This window comes from Ursus arctos, unplaced genomic scaffold (genome assembly GCF_023065955.2).
Source record: "Ursus arctos isolate Adak ecotype North America unplaced genomic scaffold, UrsArc2.0 scaffold_9, whole genome shotgun sequence".
In the NCBI taxonomy this organism is placed as follows: domain Eukaryota; kingdom Metazoa; phylum Chordata; class Mammalia; order Carnivora; family Ursidae; genus Ursus; species Ursus arctos.
This window is the reverse complement of record NW_026623111.1, coordinates 74,466,253-74,483,286: the sequence shown is the minus strand read 5'-3', so window position 1 is coordinate 74,483,286 and position 17,034 is coordinate 74,466,253. Positions and strand designations below refer to the sequence as shown.

Here is a 17,034-nt window from a genome sequence, read left to right as displayed (position 1 = left end):
CCTCAGTCTTTTTCCTGAAATGATCTAAGTAACAAAAGATCCATAACAAAAAATGTTTTTAACAAAGCAAAGCCATATATGGTTCCCAAATACTTGTATACAAAATGGAACACCAATGGGAGATTGGATACCAATCACTAGACTCTTCCAGAATAGATAGAGGTACATATAAACAGAAATGCCTCCTATAAAAAGATCAGGACTATTTGTAGAATATTTAGAAGTTAGTAGCATAGAGATACTTCAAGAGAATGTCCAAAATCATGAAAATTACATGTGTTATAGTACTTGTATATATGTATAAATTTCTTTCTCCAGAGCATCTCTAAAGGTTCCTAGTTAAGGGACAAAGCATTTGTTTTCTAAAGGACATTCATCCTCCACTACGTTTTCTCAAGAAGAAAAATATTTTCAGAACATATCTACAACCTCCTCTGGCTAGCATTATGCAACCCTATTAAATTTTTTAATTTTACCATCTACAAAAGTTAAAATGTCAGAAATCATTTGTGAAGTACTAGGCTAATTATTGGATCCTCAACAGAACCAAATCAAAACACTTAAATCCCTGATAGAACAAATGGTAAATGGCATTCAACTGTTAATGTAATTAAAATAAAATTTTAGTAAATCAAAATTTACCCAAGACAATTACGAAGAATGGCCACTATTAAATCAATTTTTGGATCCTGGAAAAAAAAATGTTTAACAAATCACAGAATTTAAATAACAAACGGTGCAAATTCCTAGCGAGTTCCAAAGTCTTCTCATATATTTTTTTAAGATTTTACTTTTAAGTGGGGCGCCTGGGTGGCTCAATCAGTTAAACGTCTGCCTTCAGCTCGGGTCATGATCCCAGGGTCCTGAGATCGAGCCCCACATCTGGTTCCCTGCTTAGCAGGGAGTCTGCTTCTCCCTCTGCCCTCCCCCCTCTCAAGCTCATTCTCTCTCAAATAAATAAATAAAATCTTTAAAAAAAAAAAAAGATTTTATTTTTAAGTAATTTCTATACACAACATGGGGCTCAAACCCACAACTTGCAGATCAAGAGTCACACGCTCCACCAACTGAGCCAGCTAGGCAACCCTCTTCTCATCATATTTAAAAATTTACAGCAATACACTAAAGGGAAATTCCACATTTCCCCTTTAACCACATAAAACACAAACATCCCTGGCATCCTTTCTCTTTTTGTCACCAAGGTTACCAACACACACACACCACTGCTCAAACCAGGGTAAAATGAAGAAATATACTATGCCACACGTTAGTATGCCTTCACAATGCCTGACTCACTATGTTATGGAACAGTTAACACTTCAGTTAAGCTCCACTGGCTAATAAAGGTTGATAATGAAAACACACTGAGTTTCCTAGGGGTGAATTTTACTATGTTCCAGGACCATACTGAACAGCACATAATGGTCAGTCTCTGTGCCACATCATTTAAAGTGAGCTAGAGAAGATTTGAAATCCCACAATATATCAGGCTCCAGGAGAAACTGCAAAAGTAACAACCTTGAATCTATTAAATGTGATGTGCGTAAATTTTTCAGAAAGTCTATGACAGGGCAATATGCCAAAACTGTTCAACAAAAAACAAACAAAATCTTTCACATGTAATTGGAAGTAGTATGTTAACATTGAGAGGAAATCTACTTAAGAACAGGAATTTTAAAAAAAAGAATTTGGAAATAAATGATAGAGGTAGCTATTAATCAAAACTCTGAATGAAAAATTCAAAGAACATCATCCCTAGAAATTAATGGTATCATTTATAGAAGAGCAGCATATTTTTTATTTCATATGTTCTCATGCAAAATGGGAAACAATGAACCACTTAAAAACAGAAAATCGTCAGTAGACTACTTGTGATTAAGACCTACAAAAAGGAGAAAAGTGGAAATAGGCCCATCTGATTAGAAAAGATCAAAGTCTGTTGAAATGTGTGCAGGCACAGGTATGAGGAAACCAGCATTCTTATATTGTGGGTAGGAGTGTCTCTATAGAGATAGTTGGCAATCTCAATCAAAATTATAAATCTATATAACCCTTTGACTCAGCAATTTCATTTCTAGGAATTTATCTGACACATATGTTCATATATATGCCATATACATACATGCAAAAATTACACTGCAGTGTCAGTAAAAGCAGTTGAATAAATTATGATAAATCCAAACAATGCAGCTATACAAAAAGAACAAAGACACATTTACTGATTTGGGGTTAAGTGAAGAAAACAAAATGGTAAAAAAAGTATAGTTTTTAAGGATGTTGTTTGTGTCGAAAAGGTGGGTGGTAAGAATACGTGTATATACATCTATCTGTATAGATCATCTCTGAAAGTATACACAAGAAACTGCTAATTGGTTGCTTCCAGGAAGAGGAAATGAACGGCAGGACAACAGGAAACTCTCCTTTATATGCTATTATACCTTTGGAATTTCAAACCATATGAATGTATTACCTAAAAAGAAGCATAAATTAACCAAACTTTAAAAGCAGGAAAGGGTGAAAGTTAAGAAGACTGTTTGAGTACCAAATGTGACCAAGTAAATAAGTGCTCCCATTGTGGCCTTTTTAAAATTGCCTCTTTTCTCCTTCCATCTAATGTTAACTCTCCCAGTCCGTTTTACTCTCCCCCATGTAGGCCTATCAGGGTCATGTGTTAAAACTATCTAGTCCTGCTGGGAGTACTAAATGCCAACGAGGTGGATGGACTTTGTTCCACTAATCATCACACAAAATGTGCAACAACATGAGCTGTAAAAGAAATGAGTTATTTACAGAAGGGTAGATAACTCCACTTAAGTAAAATGAGAAAAAAAAATAAGATGAGGAAAGATAGGAAAGTGAACATATGATTTCACAATATAAAAAAATTCTTCCAAACCTAACTTTAAACACTCATTCAATATTGTCTGCTCTTTTTACCAAAAAAAAAAAAAAAAAAAAAAAAAACTTAATAAAAACAGAGTACCTGTACTAGAAAAGTGATTTTCCCACTTTGTAATTTAAAAACCAAACCTGCATTCCCAACAGGACTATGGAGTGGCTCTGCACCTAGAATACCTAAGTTAATGGTCACCATGGTCATTACTCATTAATTGGTTACAATAATTTTTTTCTCTTTTCATTCCCTTACGTCATTTATTTGCAAATGCATACATACATTAATATTTCACATGTTAGGGTCTTGTTCTGTCACATTTTATATTATATAGTCAATATTTCTGTATCTCAAAATTTAAATAAAGACCTAGAGTCTCACCTACTAAAATAAAACTGAACCATAATTATCCCTTATAAGACACCAAAGAAAGAACACCTTTTTTGTCCAGAGCAATGTTTGCTTCTAGAATAACTAACCCCTATCAGATTCTTTCCTCCATGCAGTCAGTCATAACTGGGGGAAAAGGCCATGACTGATCTCATGGTATATGAGAATCTGGGTAAAAACAACTGCAAAGAGGATATTTTGGACAAAGACAACTGTTTAACTGTATATTCACATTGCAACCTGACCAAAAACTATCATAAAGAGAAGCTTTTTGTCTTGAAAGTTCTCAAAAATAACTGAAGTCCACAGTCTTCAATACTCTCAGTTTAAGTAGATATTATACCTAGTTTGTGAGTAGGTGAACAAGTTATGTAAAAATCTCCTTTACTTGGGTTTAAAATGTTATTCTTGGAGCACCTGGGCGGCTCAGTCAGTTAAGCGTCCAACTCTTGATTTTGGCTCAGGTTGTGATCTCAGCGTTGTGAGATCAAACCTAGCATAGTGAGCTGGGTGTGGAGCCTGCTTAAGATTGTCTCTCTCCCTCTGCCCTTGCCACCTCCCACCCCCAACCCCCACATGAACACACTCTTTCTCTCTAAAAAAAATAAAATAAAATAAAACAAAGTGTTATTCTTACTTCACCCAATCTCTACAATACTATTTCCTCCATCACATACAGAAGGTCTACAGACCAGTAAAATTCCTCTTATTTTAACAACTTTCCAAAATGCCCAACATTCATTAAAATCTGAAAAATCTAGCCCCCCTTTTCTAAAACTACTAATTTACAGCAAAACACACTGATAATATTTTCATTTCTTTACAAATTAACAATCCAGAAAAACATTTTCAGAATTATCTTGAGATTCTTTACCCTTGTGACCACAATGATAGAAAATCACCACTTAGGAAATAATAGGTCTCTGGACCCCACAAAAAAGGTAATTAATATTTTAAAAGCAGAAGATGACCATACATGTGAAATATACATTATGTAGTTATACAAACTAAATCATTAACTTTCCAACTTGGCAAAATGACAGAGTAGTTGGAAGGGAATGTAAAAGAAAATACTCAACAGCTTAAAATTAACAATGGGCCCATTTATTCAAGGTAGGATGGTTCTCCCATTTCAGCTTGAGAGGACTGAAAGTCTCTTTCTATCCTCCTCTAGGAGGGAAACTCTGCAGCTGGCCTGTCTGGAGAATCACTCAACTACATTCACAGCTTTGCTCAGAGTCAAGCAATGGCAAGAAAAGTCTTCATCTTCACTTTGCACTGAAAACCAACACAGAGAAATGTTGACTTTGAGGTGTTCAAATTTCATCCTTCAAGGATCATTTCAATTAATTTCTCCTGCAGGAAGCCGACACCACGAATACAAAAGCCCAGTGAAACTGATAAACATTTATCTGTATCTTTGTAATTTTATCAAATATTGTCTTGTGGATAGGTCTTATGATAATGTCTAGTACTGTACTTATTTCTTTTCTCCCCAACCTTTGTACCCCCCTATACTTTGTATCTTCTTAAATGGCTTCTAGGAAGTATTCCTATAACTGCTGAATGAAGGAATTCTTGGCAAAATGTTTCACAGCTGTCTTTTTCTCCTTCTGTCTTATACTCCCAAGCTAAGCTCCATACTCCAGAAAATAGTAAATTTCCTTTGCTTTTCAAATCCAGCTAAAATCTTGTCTGAGTTGGTAACAACTAATCCTCTCTTCACTCTTGAGATTCAAAATCATTATTTGTATTAATATTAATTTAGTTTGTATTAAAATATCTGACCTCATTCTTATCTGCTAAAGAAACAATGTAGATGTTTTATGGAGAATTGGGAGCTCATCTTCAGGAAATTCAAATACTGACATCTTAAGGAAAAAACCTCTAACATCATAAATCAGAAAATAACACACAACAGAGTACTGCAACTTTAAGATGCCATATTTAAAAGATGTTATTCACAAATATATCATCCTTCCTGTAATTCCATCATGAGGAACATCAACTTGCCAAAATATGGTCTTGAATTGTGCAAGAAGTCTCCTATTTCTTCTTATAAAATATACTGGCAAAGACCAATAACCCACACTGCTACAATGAAACCCATCCCCACATTCCATGGCTTCAAGGCAATTCCATAAATACAGGGTCATTAAAAGGCAGCCTACAAACTCCTGCAGCCAGCACTCCATTTTAAGAATAGGAAACTGAAGACAATGACATGTGATTATAAAGTTAGAGTAATCTGAGGATCTTTTTTAAAGTCTGCAGGAATTACCAATCTTGTCTTAGAAACCCACCTACTAAAAAAGAATGCAAAATTTGTAAGCTATAGATAATGGACAAATCTGTGTGAAATATTAAATACAGTATAGTCTGCAAAAAAAAAAATCGTATAGTTTGCAAGCTTTAATACACAAAGTCATAACCAGCATATTCACATACTAGTAACAACAAAACCTCAGGAAAACAGAATGTTCAAGTCCCAGCCAATGGCTTACTTATCACAAATACATTTGCTGTCACAGAGTTCCAATGTTACAAGGGAACATAAATAGCCCTATGGAGTTTGACATAGCAATACCTGACCAGAGGAAAAACTTTATGTTTGTGAACTCTAAACATAAACATGCAGCTTCCCAGCTAAGCAAAAAGTTGTGATTTTTTTTTTCTTTTTCAATTCCAGTAGACTTTAAGTAAAAAAATATAACTCCTATGTTACCCACAATTATGGGGTATTTGATATTTCAATTCTCAAAATATTTTTTCTTTTAATATTATAATAATATTGCTGTAAAAAATAAGAGCTAAGAGAATATAATGTGCCAGACCTTGCTAAGAATTTCATACATATCATTAATATAAGAGAATCACTAAATTATATGTTTTAAGGCATGCCGTCAAGTTTTAATTACTTCTTGACACTATTAATTAAACAATTTAGTGACCACAGAAATATATTCCAATAATTTTACACAATTAAGGCAGAATAAATGCCACTAGAGAACTAAGTAAGATGAGGTATAACATTACTAATCTTACTACAACAATATAAATTAGTTATTAGGCACACATCTTTATTAGGCAATGTTACTAGGCATGTTTGAACTGAACCACACAAGGGGTTAAAAGTAACTACAACGAAAGCCAACAGCCTAGCAGCACAGTTGAGCCAACATTCCCTTCTCTCCTCCCCTCCCCTTCCCATCCTCTCCAGTCCAGAATGAATTGCATGCCCCACTGCACAAGGCCCAAAAAGGTCACAGGAGATGGCAGAGACTTTTGTAAGAGAACAGAAATAACTCAGCAGCTTTGTTACCATAGTCTCTTTTAATCAGTATGTTCAAAATCCTTTAATTAGCACTCTGTCTACACAAGGAAAGCATTTCTTCTGTGCCAGGGGAGGGCACATATGTATGTACACAGTGTTCTGTTGTATCAGCATCACAACATGGAGCTAGGCCTCAAATTGTCTGCCAGGGAACTAAAGCACAGAAAACTCTTTTAAAGGCATGGTATCACAAAATTTACACATTACATTTGCATTTATATTACCAAACAACAAAGTGATGATTTAGTTTGTTTCATTAGGTGCCAATTTGTTTCTGGATTTTTTTTTTCCAGCAAAAATTGATCCATTTTAAACTAAACAATAACTTCTATAGTCCATTATTTATAAAGTAAGATATTCAAACTTAATATAATGCTAACAGAACATAAAAACAAGACATCCAAATCATCCCTTTCCTCATAAGAGAGCTTCAGTAAGAGAAAAAAATTGCCTTGCTCAAACAGGAATAAATCATAAGGCACATTTTCACATGGATGCTTTCCATTTAAAATTTCATCCAACCATGAAGTCTTAAAACTTAGAGGCTGGATTACATATATGTATTTCTTTGTAAAATCTGATTAACTGGAATCAAGACAGAAATTGGTGGTAAATTAAAGTTAACTGTTTAAAAAATAAAATAAAATAAACTGTTTATAAAATCCACAGCCAAGAAACAAGGAAAACTCTATTAGTAAACAGGGATTAGCTGTATTTTAGCAGAGATTTTCATGTGTTACAAATTTAATCTTTCAAAATCAAGTTGTGTGTATATATATTGTAAGAAACAGTGTATGTGTGTGTATATATACATATACATATATAATTAAACAAAACAACTGCCTCCAAAATACCTGATTAGAGAAACAACCTAATTAAAGAAACAATCTATACATAAAATTTATCATTAGGGAAACAGCATAACATAAATGCTTGAAAGCTCGCTCTTCCACACCAGCCATGTGAGCTCACGGCACAGTTTTGTACAATGGGCACAATACCACTATTTCACAGGTTGACAGGAGAATTAAATGAGATGATGCACCTAAAGCACCTGGCAAAAATGAAAAAGTGTGCTGGCAAGGCTGGGCAGGGGGAGCAGGGATAGGAAGTATTTTTGTGCATTGCACAAAAATGTAAACTGGCACAACCTATCAAAATTATATATATGTGTGTCCATATATATGTATATATACACACACACATATACAGTTAACTCTTGAACAGCATGGAAGTTAGGGCACTGACTTCCCCATACAGTCAAAAATCCACATAAAACTTTTGACTCCCCCCAAATTTTACTATACTAACAGCCTACTGTTCACTGAAAGCCTTACCAATAATGTAAACAGTCTATTAACGCATATTTCGTATGTTATATATACACTGTATTTTTACAATACAGTAAACCAGAAAAAAGAAAATATTAAGAAAATCATAAGGGGTGCCTGGGTGGCTCAGTTGGTTAAGCATTTGACCCTTGACTTTGGCTCAGGTCATGATGTCAGGGTCTTGAGATCAAGCCCCGCATCAGGCTCCACACTCAGCAGAAGTCTGCTTAAGATTCTCTCCTTTTCCCTCTGCCCCTCCTCACACCTGCCCCTGCTCTCTCTCTCACTCTCTAAAATAAATAAATAAATCTTAAAAAAAGAGAAAAGAAAATCATAAGAGAAAATACATTTACAGAATTGTATATTTATTTTAAAAAAAATCCCCGTGTAAGTGGACCTGCACAGCTCAAATCTGTGTAGTTCAAGAGTCAACTGTGTATATACATAAAAAATTATGTATATATGGTATCCACTACAGCACTGTTTGTAATAGCGATACTGGAAACAATATTAATGCCTTTCCATAGAGGACTAGTTAAATAAATGCTACTTCCCTACAAGAGAATTCTATATAGTTGTTTAAAAAACAAAAACAAAACCAAAAAAAAAAAAAAAAAACCTCTAGGGAAAGTTCTCCATGATAAATTATTGAGAAAAAAAGACATGGAGCAGCATGTACAACATGCTACCATATAAATAAAAGGGGAGTGGATATTCAAATTTATTTGACTATAAAAAAAAAAGCCCTCTGGAACATTATACAAGCAATTAATAGCAAGAAGAAAGTGAAACGGTGCTTGACAAATAGTCAAGCCTCAAAAAACACCATCATCATCATGAACATATATCCTTAAATTGTACACACAGAATACATTCAAACTAAATCCATAATGAGGTTAACAACCAAATCTCAATTATTTATAAGCTGACTATCTAGGAGATCCGAGCCCTCAATCCCTCTTCAAAGGTAAGTAGCCTTTGGCAATTTTACTGTTGACTATCACCTTCACCAGAAAGTGAGCTGACGAAATAACACCAAAAACAGTCATTTTATTTGATATTGATCAACAGGTTTTAATTAACAGCTTCTGGAGCTGAAAGGAACAATGAAAATCCCATTGTGCAACCTTCTAATATTACATATGAAGAAACTAAAGTCCAGATTCCCCAAATTAGTGACAGTTCAAAGATTTGAAGTCTGCCCCCTAATTAAATGCTTTCCATTTCCTTATTAATAAAGATGGGGGAAACTGAAAATAAGCTTAATTGAAATCAATTATCCTTGCTAAATTCCCTCCCCTCCACATCCTTTATTATACATAACTAAGTTTGCTGAGATTAAATCCCATAAGCAATTGTAATGAGTACGGGTTATCCAGAGAATTCAGCAACTCAGCCCTGAGGTTTCCAGGACTAAGCATTGAATGAACATCTGTAATAAAATCTGTTAAGTTTGCTTACACTAGAGATTGTCAGAGGCATGTTGAAATCCTTGCCACCTTGCAGCCGGAAACCCCAAGGAGCTGGGCCAACCAAGGACACACTGTAGTTGCTCATGGCTCTAACAGCTCAAAGTCCAATCCCAGAAAATGAAAGAAACTGTGAAAGAAAATTAGACAGTTAACAAAATGTTTATTTGAAGCCCTATTACATATTTAAATGTATTTAATATAAACTCAACTAAATTCTTTTCAATATTTTATTTTGGGGGGATGAGAAGATACAGAGGATAAGTCTACGTTAAGTTCTCATTTCAGTCTTTTCAGGAATAGGAATCTATGAGCTAATATACAATTTCTAAACTGATGCCAATTTCCATAGTCTAAAAATTCCATATCAGAATCTATTTCTAGACACTTGATCAGTTTTATAACTTGCTACAGTACAATTTGTGGCTTCTTGCATACAAACTTTAATTCAAAGTACTTTACAACACTTCATTATACATAAGAGAAAGAACAAGATTTTATTTCAGGTTTAATTCAAAATGATTTTCCCCTTCCCTCTACCTCATGCATTCTTCAGCCTGCAGTTGGCAAGAATCCTTAAATTCTAAGCTACTCTCCTATATGAAAATGACTGCAAATCTGTAGACTCTCATTCATGCTTTCCACATACAAAATTCTTTAAAATTGTTTTTTAACGCACAAAACTATTCTCTCCAATCATAAACTATAACTTGTTTTTCCTCTTATAGGGACATGGTATTTTCGACACTTAAAGCAATATTTACTTTTCCTTTAGACAGGCAATGATAGGCAATACTTTAGCACAGTGATATTTCAGTGAGAACCTTCTTCTTGTTTTATACACACACCACATCAGGCAAAGTAAAGAATGAGCGTTAACCACATAGTGAATGAGGCTGACTAAATGGGGTAGGAATATAAGGTTAATCTTTTTTTTTCTTCAGAATTTTTCTTTATTTTTTAAATTATAATAATATTTTTTATTATATTATGTTAGTCACCATACAGTATATCCCTGGCTTTTGATGTAAAGTTCGATGACTCATTAGTTGCGTATAACACCCAGTGCACCATGCAATACGTGCCCTCCTTACTACCCATCACCAGCCTATCCCATTCCCCCACCCCCTCTCCGGAATATAAGGTTAATCTTAATGCATGAAAGGGTACTGGAGCTTTAGAAAAGCAGCAGCACTTCAGCGCTGTCTTTTTTGTTTTGCTGTAAGGGCACTCATAATGACTCTCATGGTTCTACTTTCATATGATAAAAAAAAAGTGTGACTTTGAGTTTGATATTGGTTGGTAGGATGGTTATGTGTGGTGGGAGAAATTGGGAGAAATAGATGTAATGCTAAGAAATATATTATTTCCCCCTTTAAAAATATTAAAAATATAGTGGATGTATAATTTAATAATTTTAAAACCACATTTTTAAAAAAACCGTTGAAAACACACTTCCTTGGAAAATCTGTGCTATTGAACTAAATTACCACCTTATGTTACCTGTCTTAAAATATTTTTCCATTTTTTAACCCATTCAAAACTTTGATCCCATTACATCAAATTAATATTGGCACAAGTAGGTATGTGAACCACTGGGTATATTAAAAAGAAACAGATTACATCTTCTAATAAGGGGGAAATGAGGCAAAACTTTCAAGTCTGGTCCTTAAAGAAAAATTAAACCAGTGAAAATCTGTACTGCACCTACCAAGAAATGAAATGAGCTTTTCCACCGGCATGGTAATACACAGTCAATACTGATGTAATACACACAGGGCACTAAAAAGACCCAATGGCCATGCCAGAAGTCAAACTGTTAGATACACATGAACAACAAATAATAGAGAATTAAGAGCCACATATAATTTAATTGCTTTCCCGCTGTAATAAAAGATTTTCATAGAACTAGCAAAGAAAGACTGTTTTAACGTTGGCATTATATGATACAAATCAGAAGGGTGTAAAGCCAACAGGTATTTCAAAGGCAGCCTGCCTCCTCCTTTTTTAATCTTTAACTTGTATCAAGAGAACAATGTGAAAGTTAGGCTCAACTTCCCCTGGACCCACTGTTCCCTACAAGAAAATGTATGTAATTTATATGTCAACCATGTACATACAACTTCCCTTTACTTGGGAGTTCCCTTCCTGACTTACCTCATTTATTAAAATTTCTAGCACTGGCAAGGTCACAGACACACTACAGAACCAGTGTCATTTCATTTCTAGTATCCTCCCTCTGCTAGCTTCATTTGCCTTAAAACATTCTGATCGCTAAGCAATGGTAATATTATTACTGGCCTTTTCCAGGTCTCCCCCATCTGGTTTTTGGTGCCCAAACTCCTCCTAAAATACGAAGTAGGCAGGAAATAGTGAGCAGCCTATTCTGCTTTCAAACACGAAGAAAATGTTGGACCTTCCATACAGTTTGGGATTTTCTTTTAGGGAAAGTCTAAACAATGTCTTCGCTTTAATATTTGGGAAGGCTGCTTGGTATTTCCCGCACTTCTATCCCGGCTTTTCTGGTGAGTAGGAAGCGGGTAAAGAGAACTCAGAGTGACAAGAACGGTCTGAAATTAACGAGCAGTATCTTGAGATTCTGTTTTTCCATAAATTGAGAGATAATGGAGATAGAGCTGAGGAGCCACAGGCACATGATGAAAGCAGTCGACAAGACATTTTTCCAGCAGAGGTTCACGCCTAATCCTGTTTGCCAAATAAGGCTTCGGAGCGGGCTATTTCCGTGGCTGGCAGGTCCGACGTCCTCACGGTCAGGAAGGCGGACTTGGGATAGGATCTGGCGATCACACCCTAGACCTGCCCTGTCCGACGCAACCACGAATTTTCTTTCCTAGCTCTGCCCTGTCCAGACGCCCTTCCTTTTCCCACTTATTGTCAAATGCACTAAAGGAACAGTTTTACAAAAGCCCCAACAAGTACTCAAGTATTAATAAATCTGGCGATTATGACAGATTTTTTTAAACAAGCTTTATTTCTGGTCGCACGGCTGTTTCCCCAAACAGGTACACAATTTTAAATATCTGGGAGCTGAAGCCAGCGCCGGAAACAAAACTTCTCAGGAGCGCCAAAGCAAACAAAAAACAACACGCCTTTCCCGTTTAGTCCCGCTCCCTACACCCCAAGGAGGTTCCCGCAGGACGTGGGTGTACCCAGACGCCCAAGTAGGTGCCCGGCGACGCCCGGCGACTCCCGGCAGCTGGCTAGCCGGCGGATCGCTGCGGGGGTGCCCGGGAGCTCCACGTTCCTGCCTCTGCCGCGCTCGTCCCGGCCGACCCGAGCTCCGGGAACTTCCAGTGCTCGTCCTCTGGCCTTGCGCCCACTCCCGCGCCGCCCTTTCCCGGGAGCTCCTCTTCCCAAGCCACTCTCTCACCTCCGCCGCTCCAGAAAGCACCTGAGGAGCCATCCCCGCGCGAAGCGCGCCCCCTCCTGCTCCCCAGCTGGGCTTCCCTCCGCGCACTGGGCGCAAGGAGACCGCTTCTCCCCCTCTTCCCTTTGGATGCAGGAGCCGCGCATCCCCTCCCGGCCGCCACTCACCTCCAGTCCGGCGCGGTGCAGCCTCCGCCTCAGACGAGCGCTGACAAGTGACTCCGGGTGCGTGCGCCGTCCCCACCGCCCGCGGGAACTTCCGCCTCCCTGCACTCCCCGACCCCGCCCCCAGGCGGAGGCACGCCCCCCCCCCCCGCTCCCGGCCACGCCCCCGGCCGGGCAGGGCTGCCCGGGACGGGCGGAGTAGGGTACGCAAGAGTCAGGCGCGCGGGCTTGCTGAGGCGAACTGAAGCCAGCGCCGGAAAACAATTGAGCTACCGAGTTTCGGTGGAAGTAGTCAGGGGATTTCGAGCAGTACCTGGCAAAGGTATGCTCCGCGTTTCTGTTTTGTAATGGATGCATTTCTCTCTCCAGAAACTTTGAATTGGCAAGCAGTTGTTCTGGCTAAAAATAGAAGAGGGCTTTGGATAAATCCCTAGTTATGCAAGTTCAGCGACTACCGCCTGGTTTTTGGAGAGAGCTTTACGTGCCCTAAGAAGTGCAGACCCTGAAGTTTGCTTGTCAGGAAGGTGAAAGTCGGGAATCCTAACATATAGAAGTCAAATTCTGTGATCATACCAGAAGACACTGATAGAGAGCAAGGACCAAAAGCCGTTCAACCAGTATATCCTCATTATTTTCTAAGTCCAACTAAGCCAGTAGCCCACTTTACAGTTTCTGTAAAGCTGTTGGATTTATCTCAAGGGATTTATTCATAAGCAAACAAATAAAGTGCAGTGAATATATGGAAAGTAACTTCTTGACTTTTTAAAACTGAACTGGATTACAAAAAGTGAAAAGGACAATCTTTAACCAAGGGGCATGTAAAGCAAGGATGAACCTCATGGGGTCCAGGAATCGCCTTGATGTACTCCAGCGTTCTAGAGAAGGTCCAATACCGCTCTGACCAAAATGGTAGCCACCAGCCACCTGTGGCTGTTGATCATTTGAAATATGGCAACTGCGACTAAGGCACTGAATTTTTTGTTTTATATAATTTTAATTGACATTTAAAAACTGAAGCAGGGTACCATTTGTGTTAAACACAACTTTATTGTTTGTGTAGGACTAGATTTCACTTCACCATTGAAAACTTAGTACCTAAATTGAGATATGATAGAAGTTCAAAAAAGCATGCTGAATTTCAAAGTCAGTAAAATACCTCATTAGTAATTTTATATTGATTACATGTTGGAATAAGATTTTTATAATTGAATAAAATACATTATTAAAATTAATTTCATCCGTTTTTTTATGTGCATACTAAGATATTTAAAATTACCTATGTGACTAGCACTACATTTTCATTGGATGGTGCTGCTTCATAACATTCATCACATTCTCCAAAAGATTATGTTGGAAGGAAAATTTCCTAGTGTGAAAGCTGGTTTTTGGAGCACTTTATTTTTTTTTAAGATTTTTTTTTTTAAAGTAATCTCTGCGCCCAGCGTGGGGCAGGAACCCACAACCCTGAGAGTCCCATACTCCACCAGAAGAGCCAGCCAGGCGCCCTGGAGCACTTTAATATATGCTTATGTGTTATTAATATTAATATCAATATATTAGCATAATTAATATTAATATCTTAGTATAATTAATATTAATGTATGTGATCATGTTTGACACCTAACCTCAAAATAAATAAATAATAACACTGACATTTGCAAATACCTACCAAGTGCCCGACAGCGTGGCAATCCTTACAATAACTTTATAACATGAATGTCATCCCCATTTATAGTTAAGAAAATCGAGGTTGAAAGAAATTATGGTTTGGGACAGTTCCACAGGGCAATGGCTAGAGTTACCCTGTAAGGGTCCCATCTCTGCTCCTCTTCATGTTTACTGCTGATACAGTTAAAATGAACCTAGATCAACAAGGTTGATGAAGACATCAAGAATTACAGGTAGTATATGGAGATATCACCAGAGTGTAAGCACCTTGAAGAGTTGAGAGTAAGAGTGTAGCTTACTTAGCAAATTCAAATTTTAGCCTATAGAAGCTACCTGCCTCTGAATCCTCCTTTCGCAGTTTAAAGAAGGGTAAGAATAAAAAAAACAAATTAAGGTATGATGCAGATACATTTATCTAAGGGTCCTCCAAACAAACAGCTGCAGCTTGTTAAAACATAGGCAGCTTGTTAAAACTGCATTTTCCTGGGCCCTACCCAGACCCAGGATCCTTGCAGGTGGGCCACAGGAATCTGCCTTTTTAAAAAACACTCCCTTCCCGACTCCATGTAATTATTAAACTACAATGCTTAAAAACCTCTTCCCTAGAAATACCCCTTTATCCCCAATTAACTGTATAATGTGCTTAGGTGAGAACCATGCATCCCAGACAGCAGCAACTTATCTCAGTTCCCTCATCCTTCAGGAAATAATTATAAATAACTTTTTGAGGTTATTGTGAAGAGTAGAGATAATATATATAAAGCACCTGGCAGCATGCTTGACACCAAGCAGATGTTGAATAAATGGTAGCCATATGAAACTTTCCAAACCAATCGATTACATTTATTTACACATCACACAGACAAGTAGGGAACTTGAGTATTCCGTATGTACTATGTTCTTGGTGACTTATGTACATTATCTTTTTAAATTCTTACAACCATATAAAGTAGGTATTTTTTCAGAAGAAACAAACACGGAGATTAAGAAACTTAACCAAGGGCACACAACTAATGAGTGACCGAAGTAGATCACAAGATCTGACTCCAAAAACCATGTCCTTTTCATCTCGACACACTGCTTCCAGTAAATTCACTAAGCCAACCAGCTTAACGACCAGAAAAAGAAGATGGAAAACTATGGCAGCTAAGACTGTTGTGAGCCAGAGAGATGCAATCTGCAACAAATTATGGAAATTAAATACTTATATATTATTATGAGTATGTATGTTACTTGTATATGAAACAGGACAAAATTCCTGAACCATTTCTGGTGAAGAATGTGCCTTAACTTGTTTCAGAATGAATTGCTCCCAAGAGGTTCTGACTCCCCTTCTCTGTCTTGTTCATGATTAACATTTATGAAATGGTTGGCCATGATTTGAAGGACAGTCTGTGACTACAGACTATTAGCAGGATGATAACTGATCCATTGGGAAATCAGACCAGTGTCCTTAGCCTTGTTAACTCTGCAGGCTAAGCAAAGGAACTCACCACAAAGGAAACTATATTTAAAGTTTCACTTTATCATAACCAGTGCACAAGAGAAAAAAAAGTAGATCAAAAGATTAATTTAGCAGGAAAAGTTTTTAAGAATATTCCATCTAAACACAGTATTTACCCAAGTGAATAAATGTTTGCTCTAACATTTTATTATCCAATGTATGACTCAGAATCCTCTTGCAGTACTTCAAAAATAACAGAAACTTTTAATTACAAGATGGCATGGCAGTGACAAGTTCTTACGGTTGCACCCAATAAACTGTAAGGTGCCAGGCTTTAAAAAGTTCCTACATTACTCTAATTCAGTTTATTTTTCAAGTCCTAATCCCGAAAGGCAAACAAACCACTCATAGGTATGAATATTTAATGTTTAAAATCCAGAATGGTGGGGGCGCTTGAGTGGCTCAGGAGGTAAAGCATTGGACTCTTGATTTTGGCTCAGGGCATGATCTCCAGGCTCATGAGATCGAGCCTCCTGTCAGGCTCTGTGCCAGGGAATGAAACCTCCTTAAGATTCTCTCTCTCTCCCTCTCTCTCTGCCCCTCTCCCCCTCTAAAAAAAAAAATAAATAAAATAAAATCCAGAATGGAGAGAATGCTGGGAAGAGGGGGAAGCACTTAAGAAGCAGAGAGAGAGTGGAAAGAAGTAAATGGATGGGAAAGGCTCTGGAGCAGATCCATGAAGCCTACGTAATTGAGTAAATAAGTGATCAAGGAAGTTAAAAAGTTTAAACTTTAAAAAACTGCTTCAAGATTTGAAGTCTGGTTTTGGGAAGTGGTATTAATAACTAATATTGAAGAGAGAGGAGACATTTTTGAAGGGACAATGCATTTCCCTGGCAGTTTCTAGTAAGAAAAAAAGAAAGCCAATTTAGTAAATGAGGGGTATAAGTAAA

General features: G+C 37.2%; 1 protein-coding gene across 19 annotated transcripts in view; it reads right to left on the bottom strand.

Annotated features, from left to right (window-relative positions):
- PDLIM5 (PDZ and LIM domain 5) overlaps nucleotides 1-17,034 on the bottom strand; it is a 218,675-nt gene that overhangs the window by 187,003 nt on the left and 14,638 nt on the right. For 15 of the 19 annotated variants that reach the window (XM_057309736.1, XM_057309737.1, XM_057309725.1 and 12 more), the window contains exons 1-2: nucleotides 12,973-13,104; nucleotides 9,410-9,547 (exon numbers count right to left, since the gene is read on the bottom strand). In XM_057309736.1, coding sequence (XP_057165719.1) covers nucleotides 9,410-9,505 — 96 coding nt within the window. In that variant the 5' untranslated portion in view covers nucleotides 9,506-9,547; nucleotides 12,973-13,104. Of the gene's footprint in view, nucleotides 1-9,409; nucleotides 9,548-12,972; nucleotides 13,105-17,034 lie in introns of those variants that run through there. The other 4 variants (XM_057309728.1, XM_057309729.1, XM_026509702.4 and 1 more) reach the window with 2 other exon arrangements.